The sequence below is a fragment of the Gopherus evgoodei genome, chromosome 9 (assembly GCF_007399415.2).
Source record: "Gopherus evgoodei ecotype Sinaloan lineage chromosome 9, rGopEvg1_v1.p, whole genome shotgun sequence".
In the NCBI taxonomy this organism is placed as follows: domain Eukaryota; kingdom Metazoa; phylum Chordata; order Testudines; family Testudinidae; genus Gopherus; species Gopherus evgoodei.
This window is the reverse complement of record NC_044330.1, coordinates 79,409,999-79,437,658: the sequence shown is the minus strand read 5'-3', so window position 1 is coordinate 79,437,658 and position 27,660 is coordinate 79,409,999. Positions and strand designations below refer to the sequence as shown.

At 40.9% G+C, this 27,660-nt stretch overlaps 1 protein-coding gene across 4 annotated transcripts in view; it reads left to right on the top strand.

The window, feature by feature from the left end:
• ZNF711 (zinc finger protein 711) overlaps positions 1–11,117 on the top strand; it is a 39,973-nt gene extending 28,856 nt beyond the window's left edge. For 2 of the 4 annotated variants that reach the window (XM_030576609.1, XM_030576612.1), the window contains 6 exons: positions 3,040–3,198; positions 3,763–3,909; positions 4,595–4,732; positions 6,822–6,869; positions 7,535–7,678; positions 8,289–11,117. In XM_030576609.1, the coding sequence (XP_030432469.1) occupies positions 3,040–3,198; positions 3,763–3,909; positions 4,595–4,732; positions 6,822–6,869; positions 7,535–7,678; positions 8,289–9,466 (1,814 nt within the window). In that variant the 3' untranslated portion in view covers positions 9,467–11,117. Of the gene's footprint in view, positions 1–1,807; positions 1,905–3,039; positions 3,199–3,762; positions 3,910–4,594; positions 4,733–6,821; positions 6,870–7,534; positions 7,679–8,288 lie in introns of all 4 variants that reach the window. The other 2 variants (XM_030576613.1, XM_030576611.1) reach the window with 2 other exon arrangements.
• Positions 11,118–27,660: the final 16,543 nt, after the last annotated feature.

Here is a 27,660-nt window from a genome sequence, read left to right as displayed (position 1 = left end):
GCAGATTTATTTCAGGAGTTGACTCCAAATTTTGTTACATTCAGTTTAAGCATTTTGAGTATATTTCAGCTCCACTTATTAAAAGAGGAGCAGCTTGATTTTCAGAGAGTCTAGGTATATATGGTTTAGGACACTTGTTGATTTCGGTTTCAGTTGTATGCGCTTAGCCCTTCTCAGAATCAGGCTGAGGATGTTTGTTGGTTTAGAAATACTTTTAATATTTTAGTTATTGCAATAATGTTGCTTGCTAGAGCAGGGATTTAGAATTTTTAACATGTAGTTAAAAGTAAGTTGTATTAAGAGATAAGATACAATAAACATCAATATACACTATATGAATATTTGTTTCACGTTATCCCTCACTGAAAATATTTATTTATTTATTTTAAAATATTTTACAATGAAGTATTTTTTTAACAGGGTCTCTGTTTCATTGGCATTGGTGCTCTGATAAAGCAAGAAAGCAATCAACCTCTAAAATATTATATCCATTCTTAGAATTATATCAGCAGACACACAGGAACATTTGGTCATTTTCATCACTCCGTACCTTGAATATTTTGAAACTTTTTAAAGAAAATTCATGTAATTGATTATTCCACTGTTCCTGATAGGAGGAGGCCTCCACTTTTGAACAGTCTTTAAAGTGTTAACGTATTTATTTGGCGTATTTAAATTAATTTTGTGTAAAATCTCTAAATTAAGCATCATCCAGTTTTCTGTTTTTTAAAGTCCATCATCTTGAAATCACATTTACCTCAAAGTTTTATATCTATTATACTTACCAGTAACCCCTTAGTGTAAATTTTTCTATACTTTAGTTTTATTTTGTACATCTAACAGCACTTTGTATAGTCAGTTTCATTCTTCTCCTGTATAGTAAGTTTCCAATACTGCAAAGATTTACAAATGGAACTACTCACTTTGGTAGAACAAATCATATGCAGAAATATTTGCAATATTGAGGACTTAATTGGAAAAGCATCAAAAATGGAACAGAAAAGCCTATAATTTTTAAAGGATTTTTTTAATGAAAAGAACCAGGTCATTAAAGATGCTTTATCAGAAAATTAGTCCGTTCCAAGATATTACAAAAATAGTCAGATGCAAAATATTTAAGTTGATAGCTCCCTTTAATAGACAAAACATTGGTTGTCTGAGCTCTACCTTCCTTCCTTTCCTTTAAAAGGCACATGGATAGTTGGATTTAGTCTTAGCTCTGGAAACACCATTCTGATAACATGAGCATGCTCTAATAGTACATGCTATAGCTGCTTCGTATAAAATTGTGTGTCAACAGCCTGATACAGGTAAACTTATTAATCAAAGGTATTTGTAGATTACTTTCTAGTTTTGCTATTCTTGGTATTAATTTTCTTGTTATGTTGGACATCATGCAGTCATCTTGGGTCGAAGGCGGTAAATGTTATACAGTACATTGATTCAGGGCATGTTTAACAAATAAGGGCTTGATCCTGCTCCCACTGATTTCAATAAAGCAAGATCAGCCATAAATTCTTTAAATTAAAGAAAAAAGACTCTGAAAGGTTTAAGATCATCCAGAAGAAGATAAACTTAAACTTGGATCACTGAAAGCAATTGTGCCTTCCGCAAACTCCCTTAGCATTTACAATCCAATCTTTTTTTAAAAAAAGCTTGAAATATGCAAAAGATTATGTAGCCTCCTATTATTTCACATTTTCTTTTTTAATCTATATTAAATTACAGAAATTTAATTTTGCAATACTTTACGTTAGTATTTGTTGATTTTTAATGTTAATCAATTAGCTGCTTTATGTCTATTTAGTTCTGTTTTCAGTAGCTCCAGTATTTTCTGACTCATTCAAAGACTTCTGAGATTCACAAGTTTCATCAGTGACACCAAAAAAACCTGCTGCAGTTGAGTAGGTATCATTAAAATGACTTTCAGAGTAGATTATGCCAAGTCATAAAGAAATAACCCACTGTCATATCTCTTTTAAAAAAATTCTCACTGTCTTTGTATGTCTAATATAATACACATATTTTTTAACCTGGAAAATGATCCAGTATGGGTTGCAGCTTATTTCAAAGTGTGGAATTCATTCCTCATTTGAGGGCTTCAGTGGGTATTCAGTGTTGCATTAAGCCTATGCTGACCTGGGTTCAGGGAGTAGGTAGTGTTCTGTCAATACATGAGTAATAAAAATGCTTTCTGTTGTGCTCCTTTCTGATCAGGCTTTTTTAGTGTCCTTTGCTATGAAATCAGCCCTGTATATGTGAACATTTACTTTATCAAAACTCTGCTCTTCCACTTAATAGTAGTTTCAATGTAATGATTTGATCATATTGATAAAAGTACATTTTGAGTAAGTAGATTGAGTAGTAAGTGACTTAATCCTTTAGTTATAGACATGAAGGATGGCAGATAGCTCAACTTCAAGTAGTTGGACATAAATCTAAATATTACTATCTCAACTTTTAACTAGCAAGAGACAAAATCTCACAAATATGCTTGCCCGGGTAATAACTGACCCCAAAAACTCACAGCCAAACTAAAACACATTTGATAAGAATAACAGCTGTTAGTTATTAGTAATAGATATTTTGGACAGTAGAGCATTTTGAAAATCTCAGAAGAATTAAATATCAGGTTCTGGGTTTGTTTTTTAAATTATATTAAATATGTCTTATGTTTTTACTTGTTGATCAATCTATACCTTCTAGATTTAATAGTTTACAATAGAATAAATGTCAGATACTTTATAATTACTTAATGAGTCTGTTTCCTGTATGATTCATTTTACAACTATGTTTGTCCTTCATTTATTAAGTTTTGATAATGAAATTGAATACTGGACTTTACTAAAATAGACTAAGATATAAAAGGAAAAGGAACCATCTGTATAACTGCTTTTATAATAGTAGTTCCATTGGATCTTACATATTGAATATGTGAGGAAAACTTGCTAGAGATCACTTCTTGAGTCCTAACAAAATTTGTGTGTGAATCTCACTTTCCTTTATTTATTTATTTATTTATTTATTTATTTTTTACAGTGGATGATGTTGGAGAAAAATTAGACCATATTGGAAGCACACCTTTAAAAATCAGCACTGAGGTTTCACACGATGATGTTTCTAAAGACGATGGGTTTGGTTCAGAAGTTATAAAAGTGTATATATTTAAAGCTGAAGCTGAGGATGACGTGGAAATAGGCAAGTTCTAACGTTCTGTTTATTGATTCAGTAGTTTTAAAATGTTTGTTTTGTGTTCTTTAATAAAATCCACTGTTTTGCAATATGTGAAATAACATTTTTGTAGTGGTCTGTTGGGTATGTCAACCCAGTTTAACTATTCCTTTCTCAAGGAAGACTCTTAAGCCTTTTTTTTTTTGCCAGTACAATTTCAAAACATGCTTAAAAATAGAAGCTTTGGGGTGACACATAACATTTCTGTTCATATTTAACACATTGTTAGCATGTAAAAACTGACACGGTTTATGATATTACCCGAATACTACTATCCAGCTGTTCAGCCCTGATTTTTGTCAGGATACTGGTGAGAAAGGAGGGTTTTGTCTATTGCGCCAATAATGAATAACAAATCTGTAATTTACAATGGCAAGAAAATATTTATTTCAAAGCATTTAATCAGAGTTTTACTAAATGTCTGTCTAAAACAGGAAGGAATACTGATATAAAACATTTTTCTACTTGAATTCTCATGAGATGATATTCCAAATTATCTTGTTTACATTGACTGTGTTTTTCTTTTTCAAGGAGGAACGGAAATTGTCACAGAGAGTGACTTTCACAATGGACATTCTGTTGCTGGAGTAATTGAACAGGGAAGTGTAGGCAGAATGCAGCGAGAGAAGATGGTTTACATGGCTGTTAAGGACTCTTCTCAGGAAGATGAAGATATTAGTAAGAATTCTTTTTTTAAAAAAATTACATTTAAAAAATGGTGCCAGAAATGAAAACTGTATGCCTAATATTGGTCACTTTCTAAAAGGAATTTTTTCATGTTTGTGAATGATTGTAATCAGATTTCAAGTAATAGAAATCATATCTTGCCTTGCCCACAAATAAGAGTACCCTATAGTTATTATAAAATACATATTGTGCTTATCTTATACAAGCAGTTGATTATTTGTATTGAATGTAATGTGATCATTAGTTGAGTCAATGAATAAGTAATTGGTTTTTGCAACTTGCTAGTTTTTCAGTTTGCCTAATAAACTATCTTGCTAAAATCTTGTTTACCTCATTTAAACAGCTTTATTATTGAAAGTGTCAAGACCATTTTAGATCGCTTTTTAAATTTTATTAAGTAAAGCAGTACTTATTCTGGCAAAGTGGCAAAAAACCATCAGCAGTTACACACTTACAAAGTCCTTTTGGTTGATAGTTATTTTTCCTATCTTAGGTCTAGCAATATGTGTGGATAAAGCAATATAATCCTGTACAAGTATTTTGGGGAGGGAAGAGAATTGTTGAGTGGGTATCACTACTAATCAAAATAATCATATGAAAATAAGCAAAGGAAAATTTAGGTTTAACATATAGTAACATTAATTCAAGAATCATAACTTCTCCTCCTTAAATGTAGGTTGTGCTGAAATAGCAGATGAAGTTTATATGGAGGTCATTGTAGGTGAAGAGGAAGCAACATCACTTCCCGACACACAACTTGAAGACTCTGGTGTGAATAAAACTTTTGTTCCTGTTGCTTGGGCTGCTGCTTATGGTAGGATGCTAGATTATTCTTTTCCTGGGAATCCCCTCCTCTTATTTTTCCCCTAACTTAGCTCCCAAATCTTTTAGAACATGACCTTCCTACCTCTCAGCTCCAAGGAGAGTTGTAAACTGCTGTCTCTGGAGCCAGTCATTAACTTACAAGAGTGAGACATTGGGGTTGCTCAAAGTGATATTTCAGCAGCTGTGCATACTTTCTCTAGAATGCCCTCAGACTCTTCCAACTAAGGAATGAAGGAAAATGCAGGTCCCAACTCTAGTGTGTTGTTTCACTAGCCTGCCAGGCAGCCTTTAAATTATTTTAATATCTGTTTTTTCTTAATCATAAAAAATACCTTGTTTAATGTTGGGTTTTATACAAGGAAAAGCATAGTAGTTTGTAAGGTTTTGCTACTGTTGTTCCAGGTACTAGTTCAGGGATGTCTAGCATGCAAATTTCCCTTGCATATCTTGAAGTCATCTACTGAGCATTATAGAATCTTGCATAAGCTAAAATAATTTGTTTAATATACATGAAGCTGGCTGGTGAAACATTCACACAAGTTTTATCTGAGAAAAGGAAAATGAGTGTGAGAAAATAAGCTTAGGGTTTGTCATGCAGACATCTTCCTCTCTCTGTCCTAGGCCATGTCTGCACTAGAGAGCTTAGAGTGGCGCAGCTATACCGGTGCAGTTGCGCCACTGTAAGATCTCTAGTGTAGCCAATTTATGCCAATGGAAGAGAGTTCTTGTGTCGACATAATTAATCCACCCCCAACAAGTGGTGATAGCTCTGTTGGCAGGAGAAGCTCTCCTGCAGACATAGCACTGTCCACACCGGCACTTATGTCTGTGTAACCAGTGTCACTCGGGGTCAGGAGGTTTATTCACACAGCTGAGTGACATAAGTTATACTAGTATAAGTGGTAATGTAGAGTTAGCCTTACACTTCATAATCAAACTCTTCACCCTCTGACAGAAAACAAATTGTTTGTGTGGTTTGTTGTTTTTTTTTAAAGTCTTTTATATGTCTAAATAAGTTGATGTTCATTGAATAGTATGAATATTCTACTAGGACGTTTTAATAGTGCAAATTCTGTATATTCTATTAATATCATATATATTTACTATACTGTAGGGTTTTAACTTATAAATACATCATATTTAAGGAAATATCCTCTCAGATCATCTCTGAGTCATGAAAGAAAGTCAGTTATTTAAGGATGGAGTTCTAACTGGAGTTGGCTGGAAAATGGAAATCCCTTCCTGTGAAAAACTTTGCAATTTTGAGATTTTTTCCATCCTGAATCAGGATGAAAAGTTAAAATTGTTTTAAAAAAAAAAAAGTGGGAAGGGATGAAAAATTACATTTTGAAACAACAACAAAAATGTTCTACTTGCTGGCAATTCGCTTGGAAGACTCTTGTTAATTTAACTTTCTCCCTGGAGGCTGAAAATGAAATTGACGAGCATTCCAGGCAGGCAGCCAGAAGAGCTATCAGGTTTTTTGTGGAAAAATTTGAATGTTGTGAAAAGGGCATTTCCATCAAAAAATTAATCTGACAGAAAAGTCCTGGCCAGATATATTCTAATCCCATTAGCTGACAGACAAAAATGTGTGTGAACTGCAGAGTCCAAAAGCATAGCAAAAACTTTTTTCAGTCCAGAACGAAAAAATGAGAATACTACTAATACTACTATCCCATGTCATCCCATAGAGCTTCAGTATTGTTCATGCAAGTGCTGAATGACCCCTGTATCTAGACATGGTAAAAGTAGTCCAAAACTTACCATGCACCAAGTTCTTGATAGGGAAGTAAGATATTTGAACTTGCACTCATGCAAAAGAGAATTGCGGAACTTTGGTTATTTTGTACTAGGTGATGTTTACCAGAACCTAAGAAGAAAACAAGTTTGTAGAGGTATATGTACAATATAATCATTGTCTGGTTTGGCATCTCTGTAGAGATTGGTCAGGATGGTGAGGACTCTGCAGTAAATAAAGTTTACTAGCTAGCTAGCTATTCTCTCACATGAGTTGCAGACCATCATTGTCAAATGCATTTTTAGTTTATGAATTAGTAAAATATTGTGTTCTATAGGAGATGAAAGAAGACTGCCCAGAAGGTATGAAGACTGTCAAGCAGCAGGTGAGAACATGTAATTACATTTGATACAAGAGCAACAGCTACATTTGCTTTCCTATTTTTTTGAAAAAACACAGTTGTATATCAGATTTTCCACTAAGAAATTCATGACTGTCTCCCTTATTTCATGGAATATTGACAAATTCCTAATCCACAGCTGTCCTGATCAGTGAATGCTGTCAAACTATTCAGAATGCATATGTGTAAGGGTTCTATACACTTGGAACTCATTTCTTCAAGGAACTGCAGTTACATAAACATTGTAGAAATGAGAACAATCCTAAATGCAACAGAGGCCCTCAGTAATATACATCGGTATCTTTTAGTATAGTTTGGGTGACCAGGGAAGGGAAAATGAGGCCACTGGGGAGTAAAGGACTGCTAGGTTGAAGGAAAGAAAAGGCATAATTAGCTGAATGTTAAGGGTTTGGGAGTGGAGGAAACAAAGTCCATAATGAGTCCAAATTTAATAAAATTCTTATATAATGCCTTATCAATAACTGTGGTAAATATTAACCCTTTGAAAAAAAGCTTGCCCATTCCTTTCTGCAGTAAACATTTATTTTTTAAGGTAATGTAAAGTGACTTGCTCCCATATGATTCCAGTCATCTAGTCCCAAAGAAAAAACTTGCTTATAGTTTTTATGGTGTCTGATCTTTGTATTCAGGAAATAACTTGGATACACGATTAGAAAACAAAAATGGTAATGCAGCACAGTACCTGCAAATCTGTGATAGCATTAACACAAATAGAGCGCTTAAACAAAAAGCCAAGAAGAGGAGGAGGGGAGAAACCAGGCAGTGGCAAACAGGTAGAATATTTTTCATTGTTTATTGTATTGGTTTATATGGAAAGATCCTTTTTCCTGCAACTATTGAAAAAAAAAGAAAAAACCTACCACCACTGAAATTGTGTAGTGCAACTGTTCTAAAACTGTTGTCCCTGGAGAATTTGCCGATGGTCCACAGATTGCTGACTAGTACATCATGCTGACTCTCTTAATTTCCAGCTGGCAAATTGCATTAAAAGACATCTAAAATACATTTTTTTCTAATATTACTTATCCACATAAACAATTCTTGTAGTTGTCGTTATGTGATCATGAATGGGAGGTGATATATACGCATTTGGGAATGGGAGAAATGTTGATTAACAAGGCAATCTCTCCAATAATTTGTGGTCTTTTCAGTAAACAAGTGCCACCAATGCCCATGCATTGGGGTAGCATTGGAGTTTTATGCCTTGCTTCAGTCAACTCTTTTAACTGTATTTAAAATTGTAGATATCTGGGTTTTGGTTGTTTAAAGCTACTAAACTATTTGCTCTGTGTGTGAAGTTCAAGTAAATGTTCTTGACAGTTCTTTTTAATTCAGCACTTTTATCAGTTTTCTTCATAACGTCTTCTGTTTGTTTGAAAACAGCTGTTATAATAGGTCCTGACGGACAGCCCTTAACTGTCTACCCTTGTCACATATGTGGGAAAAAATTTAAATCCAGAGGATTCCTGAAAAGGCATATGAAGAACCACCCAGATCATATGATTAAGAAGAAATACCAGTGTACGGACTGTGACTTTACAACTAACAAAAAAATAAGTTTCCACAATCATCTGGAAAGCCATAAACTTATAAATAAAGTTGACAAAACCCATGAGTTTACAGAATATACAAGGAGATACAGAGAGGCAAGCCCATTGAGTTCTAATAAACTGATATTGAGGGACAAGGAGCCTAAACTACACAAATGCAAGTACTGTGACTATGAGACTGCAGAACAGGGACTGCTGAATAGACATCTGCTTGCAGTTCACAGCAAGAACTTTCCTCATGTTTGTGTTGAGTGTGGGAAAGGATTCCGTCATCCATCTGAGCTTAAAAAGCATATGAGGACCCACACAGGGGAAAAACCGTACCAGTGTCAGCACTGTGTCTTCAGATGTGCTGATCAATCCAATCTGAAAACACACATAAAAACCAAACATGGGACTGATTTACCATTTAAATGTGAACATTGTCCCCAAGCATTCACAGATGAAAAAGAACTTCTTCAGCACACAGAGTTATTTCAAGGACATAAGACTCATCAATGTCCACATTGTGACCATAAGAGCACCAACTCAAGCGACCTGAAACGACACATTATTTCCGTTCACACGAAGGACTTTCCCCACAAATGTGAGGTGTGTGAAAAAGGCTTCCATCGTCCATCTGAGCTCAAAAAGCATAGTGAAACCCACAAAGGTAAAAAGATACATCAGTGTAGGCACTGTGACTTTAAAACTTCAGATCCTTTTGTACTTAGTGGGCATATCCTCTCAGTTCACACCAAGGACCTGCCTTTTAAATGCAAAAGGTGCAAGAGAGGATTTAGGCAGCAAAATGAACTTAAGAAGCACATGAAGACCCACAGTGGAAGAAAAGTGTATCAATGCCAGTATTGTGAATATAGCACTACGGATGCATCAGGCTTTAAACGACATGTAATATCAATACACACAAAAGACTATCCACACAGGTGTGAATACTGCAAAAAGGGATTCCGTAGACCATCAGAAAAAAATCAACATATAATGAGGCACCACAAAGAGGCCATAATGTAATATATGATGTTGAGAAGGAAGCAATTTAGAAACTGTGATATGCTAATTGGGGAAAAAAATCTCATGAACTGTTTCTCCTGGTTTCAAAGCTTGATATTAAATCATAACTTTACATTCTTTGTATTAAAAGTCTTAAAAGTATTAAGGTTGACAGGGATCTCATAGTCCTATGATTGTGGCTTATCAGAACCTAAAGAGCACTATAGAATGCAGAAAGATGGATGAATGTCTGAAAGGTTGCAGAAGGATTGCTGAATGTCTTCTATTTAATAGTATTATACATTGTTAAGCTACAGAAGAGATAATGAAGACGATTGTGTTATCCATTTAATCAGTAACAGCATTTGTCTCCAATATGAAAACTTCAATTGTGGTGGGGTTATTTACAAACTCTTTGTCAGGGCAACCAATTCTGGCTTTTTATGCAGTTTTGAAAAGAATATAAGTCAATCACTTGGTCATTATGTTTTTAAATTGTGCCTGGAAATTGTATTCCAGAACTGGTCAAATTTGGGGGTTTCTCCCATTTTTCTTTAACATTTCATTGGGAAACCTTTTTGTTTCCTTTATTAGTCTAGGTTCAGTGAGTAATTTTTTAAAACTATTTTCAGAGCTGCTAACCTATTTTATGGCAGGATATGATGTTAAAAATATTGCATTATGTTATGAGCTCAAAGGTGGTGTTCCGGTGCTAGGGTTAAAAATATGTATGTATATAATTTCCCTTTTTTATCTGAAACTGCAGTTGAATGTTTAGTATGGCACATGACAAATACCTTTTGAATCTGTCATTTCTTTTAAAAGAAAAATGAATGCAGCTTGTAGTGTTGTCTCAACACTGTTTTTTTTATTTTTTTTCTTGCTACTTTAAGATCTCTAAAAAGAGTATTAAAAAAGATTCAAAGAACACAATAGTTTTCTTGAATTAAAATACAAAATACTTAGAAGTTCTTTAGGGCAGTGTTTATAACAGGTATGCCTATTCTAGTCCTACCTGCTAATATAAAATTTTCAGTATAGACATAAAATTGCACCTTTTAATTAATTCTTTAAAAATCTCTACCATACTATAAACATGCATTTTCAATCTGTAAGAAAGTATATATGCAGTATTTAACCAGAAAAATATGCTGCCACTAGAGTTTGGAGGTGGATCTTCAGTTTACAGTGTATACATTTAAAATATGCATCCCTTTAAACAATGCTTTGTGTTAGCATGCTGCAAATCAAATGGCGCTTAATATAACAAGCTGGTCTAGGGCTATTTAATGAAAAACCTGTTCATAAATGTTATGCATATAATGTGTACTTTTTTACTTTTAGTTGCTTCATGTTTGCACACAGCTGTTCACATGATAAATTGTAACTTTACTTCATGCTATATTGTGGCTTTGTGTTTCAGATAATGTTCATATTTTGTTTTTGCACCAGATGAGAATCAGTTCCTTGAGAATAAATTTTTTTTATATTTCTAAACTTCAGAAAGCTAAATTGGGAAATCTCTTAGAAAAATAAGTGTTTTATGTGGCTGTAAAAAATGATGTACACGCTGTAAAATAAGATTATCACTGTTACGTGAGATTATTATTTCTAAATGTGTTACTCATCGTAATGAGCATACAATAAAATGCATCTCTTGCACTCCAAGGTTCTTTGGAGTCTTTGTTTCTTATTTATGCTGATTCTGGGAATGTTCTCCTTCACTGAAAATGTGCCTATTATTTTAATTTCATCGTTCTTTTCAGCTTTGTATGAGTTTAATCATCTGGACTGCAGTAAGCCAACTAACTAACAAGTGTTCAAACAGGCTACCACTTTTTTTATTGTTCAGTTTAATTATTTTCATTGTACAGTGTTAGCACTAGAGCTGGGTGAAATTTTTTTGCCTAAACCTTTTTTGCCGAAAAATGCAGGTTCAGATCAGCCAAAACATTTCACTAATTTGTGTTGACTGAGACAAATTGTTTTGGTCGAAACTCCTCCCATCAGCCCTCCAAAAAAATTTCTGAAAAAATAAAAATGTTTTGTTTTGAAATTTAATTAATCAAACTATTTTCATTTTTTCTATTCAAAATTTCATTTTGTTTCTAAATATGCTTTAATTTTATTTTTCTTTAAAAACTCTTTAAGTGTTTCATTTCATTTTGTTCAACCCCAAACATTTTGTTCACCCCCAAACACGTTTTTTTGGTTTGGTTTGGTTTTGGTTTTCAACTTCTGTTGGTTCACCAACAATTTGTGGGGGGAATTGCTTTAGTTGGCCTGAAGTGAATTTGTTTTTTAATTTTTTTGGATCAGCTAGCAAACCAACAAATCAGTTATTTGTGCAGCTCTAATTAGCAGTGAGACTTTGCAGTAAATTTAATTCAACATATTTACTAAAACTGTCAACAAATATGAAAAGTAATTGATGTTCCTTTGAGTTTCTTTGTTTAGATTCTGCAAAAACATAATTTTCCACACATATTGGAAAAACCACAGGTAGGTTTAAATTTTTCATAAGAACAACAGTTCACAATTTAAAATACTAAACCCTTTTTTCTTAATTGAGTTTCCTCCCTCTAACTCCATGTTTTTTCAGTGGAATTATGTAAACTATAATCAAATATACAAAAATATATAACAATCAGAGTTTCCTGTCTGGAGATGTTTCAAAACAAAAGCCTTCAAGTAGTGGTATCCTGTAAATACTTCAAAGGGATTCTCACCAAAATGTTCCCCCTTGTCTCGTTACAAATTCAGTGTACCCTGTGGGCATGTGCTCACAGATATGAGATGGGGACCTGGAGAGTGTCTCTCCTTTTTCTTTCCCATTTAAACCAAGTGCCTTCTCATAACCATTCCCTAATTAATCTAAGTTAAAATCTAGTTAATTGAAAATGTTTGGTTTTTGTTCCTAAAAATTATACTGACTATATTGACACAGCATGGGTTTTCCCTTGTACTGGGATTGAAGATCTACGCCCAGTAGACTGAAGATCTTGCCACTGTCCTGGTCTGACCATCTCTTCTACCAACAGATATCAGCGCTTCTCATGTAAAAGCTGGACCATTCAGGTAACTTGGACTATATTTATACTATATAAAATTATATAGTATATGAATTTATACTGTATAAAACTTTGCAAAGAGATTCAGTCCTCCACAGGAACAATTTTTTGTAAGTAAAAATGTCACAAAATTAGTCTGGCATTCTCACAGGTGATTAGGGCTAGAAATAGCACTTATCCTCATAGAAAGAGAAATATTTCCACTCTCCCAATGGAAGCCAGCATTTGCATCTTGCATATAACCCTGGAAGGGCCTAAAATTCTGGATTTTAGCATTGTGACTTTTCATATACAGAAAAGGTATTTGAAGTCATTTTTAGAAGTTTTTGTTTCTCCCTCTAATCCTGTACAGTAGCAGTGTTGGTAGCTAAAACATTCGGCTTTACAAACAGTGTCCTTTGGTGTACACTGGTGCCCCTGCTCTCATGTGCTGCACTGAGAGCTTAAGGGGTGGGGCAGACCAAGCACCTCTCCAGTTCCTCCTTACTGGTGCATGGCCTGCATTGGGACTGAATCTGTATATGTTTAAATTTTATCTTTAATGTAGCTGGTGTAAATAGTTCTAATAATATACATCATGTTTAATTAGATTTCCTACCCAGGGAACTCTTCTGGCTCCCTTTATGGGAATTAGATTATGCCCAGAACACTGGGCTGTTAAAAATTCTCTCTCTGATCCCTGCTTGTTCTTGGTCAGCGACAGCCACCAGCACTGCCTTTTCTGCTTTAGGAAAGTGCATATTTTGACCAAGTGAAATATTTGTTGTTGCTTCCCTAGCCATGCCCAGCCTGTGCCAAGACATCTTGCTTAAAAAGCACCTAATGGAAAAGACTGTGAGATTCCAGGCAGACCCAGCCGCTGGACCCTCTCCCTGCCCTGGTACATTGGCCAGAGTAAGTGAGGTGCACTCCTCCTACCACACGGCTGATTTAGGAGCAAGGGAAATCAAATCTCTAGAGTTCGTCAGGAGAGCAGGAAATGTTCTCAGAAACACAAGAGCAGATCCCCCTGTAAGTCCACTCCAAAGAGGACATGTCCAGGTAGTACAGTCTTTCATGCCCAGCCCCCAAAGATTTAGAATGTCCTAAGTCACAAAATCATGATAAAAAGAGGAGGGCGTTATCGGAATGAGACTCTGCACCATCAGTAACAATGGCAGCAATACCACCTAGGTTGAAAGACCGAGAACTGCTGGGCTATTGGGTAAGTCCATCTGCCATCCTGTCTGTTAGCTGCAGCTTTGGTCTGACAGAACTGTTGAGACTGCTGATTGACGTGGATCTGGCCTTTTTGTCATTGAAGAAATCAGAGGAACCATCATTGCCTCCTCCAATGGAGATGTCCACACAGGCAATCAAGAGCTTCCTGGAACCAACTTGTACGCAGACACCTCCCCTTGGGACTAATGGTACCCCATGCCTTGGGGCTTCCATGATGCACCTTTGATCCATCCTACTGGGCTTAGTGGACCCCATACCTGATACCCATGGTTGGTGGGATCTAATAAGGAATCATTCCACTCCTCCCCTCCAAGAGAGCAGCCAGACCTTATAGAAGACTACAAGCTGGATCCACTGGTTCCACCAGTACTGGCAAGGCTATTCTTAGTTCCCAATGCAGTTACCCCAGCTTTGCCATCCCCTCCAGATTATTACAAGCAATTTCAAAAACTGCTACGCAGGGTGGTGGAGGAGCTCCTGATCTCCCTGATAGAGGTCCAGGATACACAACACAAGCTCCTAGATATCCTGCAACTCACAGGGTTCAGCCCGATTGCACTCCCAGTGATTGAAGCCATACCAGAGGCAGTAAGAGCCATATGCCATAGATGGAGAACATGCGCCCTTAGCCCAGAGGGCTGAGCTGTGTAACTCTGTCCCGGTTAAGTGAGTGAAGTTTCTATTTATCACACCAAATTCCCTGGTTGTTAAGGCTGCCACAGAAAGATCTAGGCAGCAATATCCATGAGCCAAACCCCACAAGGAAGCCAAGCATCTGGATCTGCTGGTGAGGGAAGGTATTAACATCTAGCAGCCTCCACTTCAGAATATATAATGATCAAGTGCTGTCGGCTAAGTATGATTTTCTGAATTATTCAAAGTTCTTAGATTTTAAGGGCAAATTATTTCAGCAAGATAGGCTCTGTTTCAGGCCCTTATTGATGAAAGCATGTTCGGGGCCAGAACTGCATTACAATTTACTGCTGATGCAATGGACACTGCATCAAGGGCAACAGTGACATGGTTACACTTAAGGTTTCTCAGGGAGGTGCAGAATGCAATGGAGACCTAAAAGACTTCTGAGTCTTTGCATTCACTAAAGGACTCCAGGGCAGCCCTCGCATCCTGGGTATATAAACACCAGCTCCAAAGAGGAAAGACCACAAACATTCCTACAACAAACAAATAAATCCAGGCCTATGCCTCAACTATTTTACCATCAGCAATCCTATGAACTGTCTCGTAAAGGACAGAGGGTACAAAAGCCATAATACCCTGCACCTTCCATGTCAACCATATGAACCTGGATTACCCCCCAGCCGAAGATACTTTTGATGGGATGCTCAGGAGTTGTGAACCATTGTTAATGACATCTCCACCCAATCCTCATATTCCCTTTGGTGGCTGTCTAGCACTCTTTCCCACAATTGAAGTGCAATAACAGTGGACAAGTGAGTGCTGGAAATCATCCATTCTAGCTATGCCATCGAGTTTCTTTCCCTTCCCAATCCCTATTCAAGGACCATTCTCACAAGGAGATCCTCTGTCAGATGGTAGAATCTGTCTTTCTGTGGTTATACTGGCATCAATACCATCCCTGGAAAAGAACTCACGGGTCCTAATATAAAAGATGAGTATTTTCACTTGGGCATTCACCCTGCTCACAGAAGATTCCTCAGGTTTATGGTGGGTCATGACCACTATCATCATAGGACACAGGATGCTTCCATTCGGTCTAACAACTACAGCTAAGGTCTTCACAAAAGTTTCTAGTAGTAGCAGCGCAGTTCAGATGAAGCTTCTTCACCATCTTTAGATGACTGGCTTCTCATTGGCAGGACACATCTAGAAGCCCTCATGTCAACATTTTAGCTGCTTCAGCTTCTATCATTTCTAGGAGTCTGTGTGAATTTGGAAAAGTCTATCTTGACCCTAGTGCAGACCATAGAATTTATAAGAGAAACCTTTTGACTCAGTCAAGGCAAGATCTTATGTCTCAATGGAGAGATTTCAGACCATGACCAGCCTGCTAGACCAAGTTATTTGCATTAGTTGGGATTTGCCTTTCTGTCTTGGGACATGTGATGCTGTGTGCTTATGTGACATTGTTTGCCAGACTCCACCTCGGTTGCCTGGAGATTTGGCTCCAAAAAGTATTTATAGACCAAGCAAACCTGGTATGAACACCATAGTGACAATCCCTACCAGAGTGAGGACCTCAGTAACTTGGGGAAAAGATCCAAGTCAAGTGTGTGTGTGGCTGTTCCTTTCTTATCCCACACACCTGACCACATGATAATTATGGGTGCCTCCCTGACATACTGGGGAATGCACCTGGATAGTCACACAGCACAGAGCAGTTGGAATCTTTGAAATACCAGAATGTACATTAATCTTCCAGAACTCAGGGCAATCCAAGATGCTTGCAGAGCTTCTGCATCATTCGTTCAGTTTCACTGTGTACTCATAATATCCGATGTTAGAACTGTATTCTACATAAATAAGCCAGGAGGAATGATATCCATCTCCCTGTGTATAGAAGCGGTCATCTTATGGAACTGGTGTGTCAAGAACGATATCACACTATTGTCAGTGTACCTTCTAGGAATCCAGAATTTGCTGGCAGACAGACAGCAGTCATTTAGTCATCGATCACAATGAGTTACACAACTCAGCAATGAACAGCATTTTCACTCAATGAGAACCCCCCACTTGGTACGTTTGCCTCGACAAACTGGAAATGCAACATGTAATGCTTCAGGTGAGCTCATGGAAAGTACTCCAGAGGCGAAGCTCCCCTATTACCTTGGTCAGATCGCTTGAACTATGCCTTCTTTCTCATCCCATTGGGTTCTATGGAAGATTCAACAAGACAGCGCACAAGCCATCCTCATTGCCTCTGGGTGGCCCAGGCAGTTCTGGTTTCCAAGGCTCCTACAAATGTCAATCTGTCCACCAATCAGCATTTGGTCCTTCCAGAATCTCTTGACCCAGAAGAATGGCAGTGTCAAGCACCCAAACCCTGAGGCACTTACCTCACGGTTTGAATTTGGAAGGACATCAATCCTAGAATCTTCCTGCTCTGAATCCACAGAGACCATTCTTAATAATAGCAGAAAGGACTCCACCAGAAGATGTTACCTAGCCAGTTTAAAGTGTTTCATGTATCTTCAGAGACCGTGGATATTCTCGCTCTTTTAGATTACCTTCTTACTCAAGAGGTGATGGGGCTTTCCCTTAGCTTGCTGTGGGCTCACCTGGTTGCAATCCGTGCATCATCTGCTATTGATGGTTATTTGATCTTTACTCAATCAGTAAGAGACAGATTCTTGAAAGGTCTGATCAGACCCTTTCAACCAATAAAGGAACCAAACCCGCACTTAGGACCTTTACTTTCAGCACTCACTAAGTCAGCCTTTCTGATCACTAACTATGTGGTCTGCATCTTACCTGTCGATTGAAAGTTGCCTGCCTTATTGCCATCACCTTGGCCAGAAAGTGGGTGAACTCGGGAGAACTTGCTGTAACTACACTCAGAATTCACTCCTGCAATCGTTTCAAAATTTCATCAGTCAGTTCACTTACCTGTTTTTGGTTTGTTTGTTTTTTCCAAAGCCCTGTCTCTCTGGCAAGGAGAGGAGACATCATTTCCTTGATGAGGATTGACATTTTATCTGCTAAGAATAAAGCCCATCAGAAAGTCCCCTAGACTGTTTGTTGCCATAGCAGAATGAGGGTATGTCTACATTATGAAATTAGGTCGACTTTATAGAAGTCGTTTTTTAGAAATTTTTATATGATCGATTGTGCATGTCCCCACACAAAATGCTCTAAGTGCATTAAGTCAGCGGACTGCGTCCACAGTACCGAGGCTAGCGTCGACTTTCGGAGAGTTGAGCTGTGGTTAGCTATCCCACAGTTCCCGCAGTCTCTACTGCCCTTTAGAATTCTGGGTTGAGATCCCAGAGCCTGATGGGGCAAAAACAGTGTCGCGGGTGGTTCTGTGTACATGTCATGAGGCCCATCTCTCCCTCCCTCCCTCCATGAAAGCAATGGCAGACAGTGGTTTTGTGCCTTTTGTCCTGGGTTACCTGAGCAGACGCCATACCACAGCAAGCGTGGAGTCCACTCAGCTCACCGTCACCGTATGTTTCCTGAGTGCTGGCAGACATGGGACTGCATTGCTACACAGCAGCAGCTCATTGCCTTTTAGCAGCAGATGATGCATCACGATTGATAGCCATCGTCACTGTACTCCTGGGTGCTCTTTTAGCCGACCTTGGTGAGGTCGGTCAGGGGTGCCTGGGCAGACATGGCAGTGACTCACCCAGGTCATTCCCATTTTCTGCTGAGCACCCAGGAGATGATGATGGTGCAGTACGACTGTAAGCCATCTTCTGGCAAGCAGCCAGGCGATGACGGCTAGCAATCGTAATGCAGCATCTTCTGCCGAGCACCCAGGAGATGACGATGGCTAGCAGTTGTACTGCACCGTCTGCTGCCAGCCTAAGATGTAAAAGATAGATGGAGTTGATCAAAACAAGAAATTGACCCAATTTGTTTTGTGAAATCAACAGCATGCTAAACCCAGGGTTTTGAGTTCAGTCCTTGAGGGGGCCATTCTGTGTGACAGTTGTTTGTGTTTCTCCTTGATGCAAAGCCACCCCTTTTGTTGATTTTAATTCCCTGTAAGCCGTGTCGTCAGTTGCCCCTCCCTCCGTCAGAGCAATGGCACACAATTGTTTCGCGTCTTTTTTCAGTGCAGAACCAGAAGCTGCAAAAGCACAACCAGGCGAGGAGGCGATGGCAGCACCGTGACAAGAGTGATGAGGACATAGACATGGACATAGACTTCTCACAAAGTACAGGCCGGGCAATATGCCCTAGCAAGGTGCACATCATGCTGATGAGCTCTGCATGGTCACCTGTGCTGATCAGCTCGCCACGCTGGCCAAACAGGAAATGAAAATTTGAAAGTTTGTGGGCCTTTTCCTGTCTACCTGGCCAATGCATCTGAGTTGAGAGTGCTGTCCAGAGTGGTCACAATGGAGCACTCTGGGACAGCTCCTGGAGGCTAATACCGTCGAATTGCGTCTACACTACCCCAAATTCTACCTGACAAGGCCAATTTCAGTGCTAATCCCCTTGTTGGAGGCGGAGTAAAGAAATCGATTTAAAGAGCCCTTTAAGTCGAAAAAAGGGCTTAGTCGTGTGGATGAGTCCAGGCTTAAATCGAGGTAACGCTGCTAAATTCGACCTAAAATCCTAGTGTAGACCAGGCTTTAGTCTGAGGTCAAGTTACATTTTTCTCAGAGGATCTCCAAGTGGATCGCTAGCTGGATCTTACTCTATCAGTTGGGCACACACTACAAAGGCACAAGGGGCTTCAGTGGCATCACTGCAAGAGGTACTCCTCATCAATATTTGCAGGGCAGCCACATGATTTTCTAGCTGCATAGTCATGAGACATTATTCTTTGATCCAAGCCTCCTCTGCTGACACATCGTCTGGCAGCAGTTCTGCAAGCAGCCATACCACTGGCATCCTCTGTCATCCTGTCTGAGTACTGCTTTGTCAGTGGAATACATGCAAGGACCGGCACTTGAAGAAGAAAGGGAAGTTACTTACCATATTGCAATTGGAGTTGTTTTTCGAGTGCTTGTTCATGTCCATTCCAATCAGGTGTGTGCGTGCGCATGTGCACAGTAGCCAGAAGATTCTCCCATAGCAGTATCTATCAGTTCAGTTTGGGCACCCCATGGAGTTGCGCCTTTATGGCGCTCAATATAGAGCCCTGCTGACCTGAAACCCCCTCAGTTCTTTCTTACCATCAGTGACAGTTAGTTAACTTGAACTTCCCTGTGCTCTTGTCTCGGCAAGCGCATTTAGCAGTCTATATACATAGTTTTCACTAGCTCTGTAGTGTTAATTAAATAGTTTGTAGCCCTTATTGTTAAGTTTCCTTTGGGGTGGGGAGTTTCCCTACTACACTCTTTTGATGCCGGGGTCTCCGGGCTTCAAAGCCTGCAAAGCCTGCGGCAAGTGAATGCCCAGAAGCAATCCTCACGCTTCATGTTTGAAGTGTTCAGGAGAGAGCCATCAGAAGGATCATTGTGCCATCTGCAAGACCTTTCGGCCCGTGTCATTAAAGGATAGAGGTCAGCGCCTGAAGGTGCTGTTAATGGAGGCTGCACTCTGTCCCCAGTCCAACCACGGGTCGACGAACCATGCGCCAAGTACCTCTGCCTCAGTGCAGAGCGCTTCGGCACCGTCTGCATGAGCACCGGGGGCAAGTAAGGACTTATGCCACCATCCCGGTTCCACTCGTGACTCACATTCCACACACAGGCACCGTTCTCAATTACCGGTGCCGCAGAAGAAGAAGGGGCCAGAGAGGGGTCGTTCTCTCCCAGCTAAGTTTAAGGAGCCAGCTGTTGTGAGACCCGAGTTAGGCTATGCTAATTCTGCTCCACCACTGGTGACTGTCACATTGACTCCTGCCTGTGTGGAAGGGTGGTTGAGTCTGGACCCTCCTTGTTTGTCAAGGCCGAGCCGAGAGTTGCGCCTCCCTTCAACTCTGGAGGCATTTGACGCAGCCCAAGAACTGCTCCATCTGACAACACCGTTCTCCCCTGCTAGATGGGACAGGTCAGTGGCACCAGTCGCTCCCTGTGCACCTTCCAGGGGAAAACCTGTCATGATGCCCTGCCGATCTCCAATCCCAGCGCGCCACTCTCCAGCACCGGAACAGACCCAGCAGGTGCACCGGTCCCTAAGTCTTGAGCGCGAAGGGTCAGCACCTGGAAATACCACTCCTCCGTGGTCCTCTTTTTCAGACACATTGGAGTTGGACTCCTATTGGTTCCATAGGAGCAGGAGCAGATGGTCTGTGTCAACACAGGACCAGCACCCTTATCTGGCACTGTAGCCCATGCAATGGCAGCTCCTTGCGCAATGGCCCTTTGGATTCCCTGGGTTTTTCATCAAAGCCAAGATCGGAGTCAAGGGTCATATTGCAGGGCGACGTCGGTGGCCGCGGTCCTGTTCGTACTCCCTCCAGCATTGCTGGCATCAGCAGGATCAGAGCAAGCCCCATTGCCACCTCACACCTCCATCCTGACGCTTCCGCTCTGGCCCCAGTTGTTTCGCTTCGATGTCTCTAACACCAATGACAGCTTTAGCACCAACTGCAGTTCCGACATTGACGATGGCCTTGGCGCTGGTGATGGTGTATGCAATCCCGACACGGGGCGTGACACCATACGGGTTGGCACCAGCCCAAGAAATCCAAGTGCCGCAGGACCCCTTGTATGAGGGAGGAAGGAAGGGAGCAGCCACCGTACAGGGGTCTCTTCCTCATCCTCACCAGACGAGGCACTGGCAGGCACGGCTGCGGCCCCAGTGCTAGAGGACAGCAGGGTGCTACAGCAATTGCTGCAGTGGCTTGTCCAGGGCCTGCGAATTGAGGCAGAGGAGGTAGTGGAGGACACAAATCCAATGGTAGACATTCTTGCCCCCTCTGGACCTGCACGTATTGCACTCCCTCTTATAAATAACCATTTCTGACACCACTAAAACTTTGAGGCAGACCCCAGCTGCATTGTCCCTTATGGCTAAGCGCAGCGAAAGGCGCTACTTTGTGCTATCCAGGAGCTATGAGCATTTGTATACCCATCCTCCATCTAATTCTCTTGTGGTTGATGCTGCCAACCAACATGAACACTAAGGTTCCAGGGAGACTCCCTGAAGAATCAGGAGGCAAAACACTTCGACCTTTACAGAAGAAAGGTCTATTCCACTGGCAGATTGCAGCTCCACATCTTTAATCAGCAGGCCATTGTCAGCAGATACTGCTATACCACATGTGGGGCAGTGGCAAAGTTTGCAGAGGAGGGGAAGCTCATTTTGCGAGCTTGGCTACAAACTGCACTGGACGGAGCAGCTACCCTCATGATGGCTATGGGCATAGCCATGAGAAAGGGCTCCTGTCTCCAGGTCTCAGGCCTGCCATATGAGGTCCAACAGACAATTCAGGATCTCCTATTCGAGGGTTCAGCTCTCTTTTCTGAGAAAACAGACAAAAGGCTACACAGCCTAAAGAACCCGAGAGCCATTTTCAAATCATTGGGTCTTCATACTCCCGCTACACAGCAGAAGCATTTTAGACCACAACCTCCTCCGCGCTTCTATCAGCAGAACTGTCAGGACGGTTCCTGGAGGATGGCAGGAAAAAGCCACACCCATCCTCAGGCCAGGCTCTGGCCAGCCTAAACCACCTTCTGGTCCTAAACTGGCCTTTTGAAGGTGTGGTTGAGGACGGCACTCCAGAACAAAAACTGGATCTACTCCGCCTTAAATTTTCCTTCCAACTGTTCCCTTTCTACCATGCATGGTATCACTTCGGACTGCTGGGTGCTCCATACAGTAGATAGGGGATACTCCATCCAATTCTGTGCCCTCCCACCCCACTTCCCCGTCCCTCTTTGGGACCCCTCTCACAAGCAACTCCGTATATAGGAGGTGCACTCACTCCTTTCACTAGGTGAAGTGGAAGAGGTTCCTCAGGAACAGAAGGGCAGGGTTTTCTATTCTCTGTATTTCCTAATACCAAAAGCCAAGGGTGGGCTCAGGCCCATACTAGACCTGCGAGAACTCAACAAATTTGTGAAGAAGCTAAAGCTCCGCATAGGCTGTCTGGCCTCCGTCATCCCTTCATTGGATCCAGGAGACTGTGTGCCACCCTCAACTTGAAGGACATGTACTTTCACATAACAATAACTCAGTCCCACAGAAAATACCTCAGGTTTGTGGTGAACACCACCCACTATGAGTTCACAGTTCTCACATTTGGCCTGTCAGGGGCACCTCGAGTATTCACCAAGTGCATGGCAGTCGTGGCCACGTGCCTCTGCAGGCCACAGGTACAGGTTGACGACTAGCTGATCAAAGGCCGATCCAGGACTCAAGTAGAGACACAGGTCGCCTTCATAAGAGCTGCTTTTGACGAACTGGGTCTGCTACTGAACAAGGGGAAATCAAAACTGTCCCTGGTTCAGAGGATAGGATTTGTAAGGGCAGTACTGGACTTCACTCATGCCAGGGCATTCCTTCCAGAAGCGAGATTTCGAGCCGTGGGTGACATTAGTTCAGGTCTCAGACAATTCCACAGCATGGAACTGCCTGAAACTTCTTGGACACATGGCAGCATGTACCTATGTAGTACAGCATGCCAGACTCACACTTTGACCTCTTCAGTCATGGCTGGCATCAGTGTACTGTCCAGCCCAGGACAATTTGGACAGGATTGTAACCCTGCCTTACCCGGTACTTGACTCCCTCCTGTGGTGGCTCGACCGGCAGGTAGTATGTGCAGGGGTCCCTTTTACCACCCCTTAGCCATCTCACTCACTAGTGATGGACGCATCAGACTTGGGCGGGGGGGCACATTTGGGAGACCTCAGAACACAAGGCTTCTGGTCTCAGGTGGATCTTACTCTCCACATCTATGTCAGAGAGCTGAGAGCAGTATGCCTGGCATGCCAGATTTTCCAAGTACATCTAGCAGGGAGATGTGTATCAGTAATGACAACACCACGGTGATGTTTTATAGCAACAAACGGGGGTGCATGCTCCTCTCCCGTGCCAGGAAGCCCTCATGCTGTGGGACTTATGTGTAGAACACTTCATACACCTGCAAGCATCATACCTCCCTGGAGTACAGAACGAGTTGGCAGACCATCTCAGCAAGTCATTCCATGGACACGAGTGGTCCCTTCACCCAGACATCGTGAACTCAATTTTCCATCAGTGGGATTTTCCCCAGATAGATCTGTTCACCACACAATGCAGCAGGAAGTTTCAGCAGGTTCTCCTTTCTGAATCACAGCCCAGGCTCCATCACGGACGCGTTCCTCTTCCCATGTGAAGGCCGTCTCCTATACATGTTCCTGCCCATCCCTCTCATTCACAAGGTGCTCAAGATACGGAGGGAAGAAACTTTGGGATTCTGATAGCTCCAACCTGGCCCCGCCAACACTGGTATGCATCGCTCCTGGAAATGTCTGTGGAAGCTCCAGTCACCTTGCCGCTCTTCCCGGACTTGCTAACTCAAGATCACGGCCATCTCCAACATCCAGACCTAGAGTTGTTGCACCTCACAGCGTGGAAGCTCCATGGCTGAACCCAGTGGAGCTCTCCTGCTCAGACTCGGTTAGGCAAGTCCTCCTGGGCAGTAGAAAGCCCTCCACCAGGGCTACCTACCTTGCTAAGTGGTCGGCGCAGCATCATCCATCCCTGACACTCGCTTCTGGGCCACTTATATTAGACTATCTCCTCCATCTCAAGCAGCAGGGGCTGTCCATTTCATTAATAAGGGTTTTCTTGGCCACCATCTCTGCCTTTCATCCAGGTGCAAAAGGCCTCTTGGTCTTTGCCTACCCTATGGTCAGCCGTTTCCTTAAAGGGCTCAGTGGGCTATACCCACATGTCCGGCAGCCTGTCCCAACTTTGGATCTCAATCTGGTCCTTTCCAGACTCGTGGGACCACCCTTTGAACCTTTGGCTTCATGCTCCCTGCGCCATCTCTCATAAAAGGTAGCATTTCTGGTAGGAATAACCTCAGCCAGGAACGTGTCTGAGCTCAAGGCCCTGACTTCAGAGCCCGCTTACACTGTGTTCCATAAGGACAAGGACCAGCTGAGACCTCACCCAGTTTTCCTTCCGAAGGTTGTCTCCCAGTTTCACATCAACTAGGACATCTTCCTGCCAGTATTCTATCCTAAATTGCACTCAAGCGGCAGGGAGTAAAGATTTTATTCATTGGATGTCTGCAGAACACTAGCCTTCTACAGCGACAGAACGAAACCTTTCCAAAAGTTGGTGCAGTTATTCTTGGCAGTGGCGGACAGAATGAAAAGTCGTCCTGTCTCTTCTCAACGGATTTTGTCATGGATCACCTCCTGCATCTGGGAGTGCTACAACCTGGCAGGGGTCCCTGCTTCTTCGATCACTGCGCACTCCACCAGAGCTCAGGCCTCTTCAACAGCATTCCTGGTGCAGTTCCCACCCAGGATATCTGCAGAACAGCCATGTGGTCCTCCATTCACTCTCTCAGCATGCACTATTCAATAGCTCAGCAGGCCAGTGACGATGCAACCTTTGGAAGAGCAGTGCTCCCATCAATGGACGACTCTGACCCCACCTCCTGAACTTGAGCTTGTGAATCACCTGATTGGAATGGACATGAACAAGCACTTGAAGAAAAAGCAGTTATTCACCTCGTAACTGTTCTTCTTCGAAATGTGGTTTTCATGTCCATCCCAATACCCAGCTTCCTTACCCCTCTGTCGGAGTAGCCATCAAGAAGGAACTGAGAGGGTGGCGGGTCAGCAGGGCTCTATATTGAGCGCTGTAAAGGCGCAACTCCAGGGGGCGCCGAGGCCGACCTGACAGATGTTGCTATGGGAAAATCTTCCAGCTACCGTGCACGTGTGCACCACCTGCTTGGAATGGACATGAACAACACATCTTGAAGAACAAGTGTTACAAGAAGATGAGTAACCATTTTTTCTTCGAGATGTGCAGTCCTTATCTGTATTCCACTACTTGTCGTCCTTCCTCACTGCTTCACATAGACTAGATTTGACTAGAGAAGGATCAGTCTGCCCCGTCCCAACCCTTATATCCTCCATATAGAGCATGAGGAGAGCAGGGACGCAAGTGCAGACCAACTACTTGTAAGAATTCTCTGGTCTTAGGTCAGTGGACTGCAGGAATACCCACAGTGGAATACAGGTAGGAACCAGGCATCTCGAAGTATCCCAGTTACAACAAGGTAAGTAACTTCCCTTTTCCATTATAACTCTGATTTTGACTGTATTCCTGAGGTTGGGACTCTTCATATGTACTCTTAAAGCAAGAGGAAAATTTTGGGGGCAAGAATTTTTAAATCAATCTGACAAGCTAATTTTGAATCATGACTGCTGAAAAATTGAAATGATTTGGAGAGTGGAGTGGAGGGGCATTTACTCTAAGCCTCATACCAGTCTGTCATTCTGAGGCTGTGTAGTCCAAGGAAAAGTATTGCGGGCATATTTTTGCTAAAGACTGTTGGGGAGACCCAAAAAAGATATGTGAGGTTTACAATATAAAACTGGTCAAAGCAGAGCCAGAGGCTTGATGATTGACAGGATCCAGTCACCGCTTTTGCAAGTTGTTTCTTCACTAATTTGAGATCAAGACAGGACTAGCTGGATAGTTCGAGGGGCTGAAGGTAATGGAAGTTTTTTCACAACTAGCCTGTTGAGGTAAAGGCCCAAGTCCTCAAAGGCATTAGGTGTTTAATTTCCTTTGGAAATGGGAGTTAAGTATCTAAATAACTTCAAGGATCTAGGCCAAGATGTCTTTTTCACTAGCCCTCACTCCTCTAAGGGCCTGAAAACTTTCTTTGATAGGGAAATTCTGACCTATCTCATGCTGGGAGCCCCAGACTCAGCTGAATGAAAAGGCTGTAGTGGATGTACTTTTAAAGGGAGAATTTTACCACCTTTTGATAATTAGTTGACCATAATGTGAGTATTTTTAAGTATTGGCTACTTTGGAGCAAGGCTATCCAACTGGCTGGAACAGTGATCTGCCCCATTATGTTCAGTGTTGTGTAAATTGTTGAGATTAAAGTTAATGTCTTAAACATTATTTTACCAGGTGTAGTATATGTATATTTTAAGCATTTAAAATTATTTTTTAGATATTATATGTCTGTACAGGTTCAACTGCAACTGTTATGTGATCAATATCCATGTCCTAAATAGTCTTTTTGGGCCTGAATACAATTCTTCCTAAATATTTACTTATGCTTTATAATATCTTCTCCTGTATAATCTAGGCTCCCACTATTTGTAGATTAGATAAAAAGTAGCAGTTGAGAAACAAAGTAAATAAGTTAAAGTTACATCAAATTATTTAACGGAGAATTCAAAGGAAGGAACAGAGCTTATGTCCTGGGATTCTTCTGTGAGATTCCATATACAGCATACTGATCCTCAGTTGTCTTAAGTATAAGATTATTACAACTAGAAAGGGAGTCGCCCATCTTGTCCTATTATTTTATGATTAAGTGAACAACATAGTTTTTTCTTTAACTATTGAAGTGTGTTTGCGTGAGAGAGAGAGCGCAAGAGCAAGTTGAAATAGTCAAAATTAGAGCAGCAGAAGTGTTGAGTATATATAGTTCCTGAGTTCCTCACCAGAAAGGAATGTTGCACTCTGCTAATTAGCTAGAGGTGCAAGAAGGTATCTCCACTTGTGTGACTTAAATACTTTTGCAAAAATGAAATATGAAAATATTAGGTATCTAAAAACTGTCAAAATGTGATGAAGCATATAGTTTGCAATCTAACAGGCTCTTACGTTCTCAGTGCCTCAAATTCCTACTTTTGAGGAGAATAGTGACCCCTAGTAGGAGATGTTAAAGTAAACAAACAAAACCTCTGTATCAAAACTGTCAAAAGTAAGCAATGGGTTATAACTTAACTGAAAGTTTCATTAGCTATGTAATATTTCAGCTAATTTAATTTTCTGCACAGATTGTAACATTCACTTGCAAATACACACTCCATGATTCATAATGTGTGTAGCCATTTTGCCACAGTGAGCATATAATTAATTGTATTTAACATGGTACAGTTTAAAAATACCAGAAACAGATTATTGATCTTTATCAAAACATTGACACAATTACAATAACTAATTTAGGGTTTTGTATAGTCTGTTTCATCTACCAAAAATTAGATTTAAAGTATGGAATTTTGATGGAACATTGAGTGGACAGATATTCTGTCCATCTGTTTAGAGAGCTGAGTTTTGCATCTCAAGTTAATCCCCAGATCTCTTTATCTTAAATATCTTGACATTTCAGCACTTTCT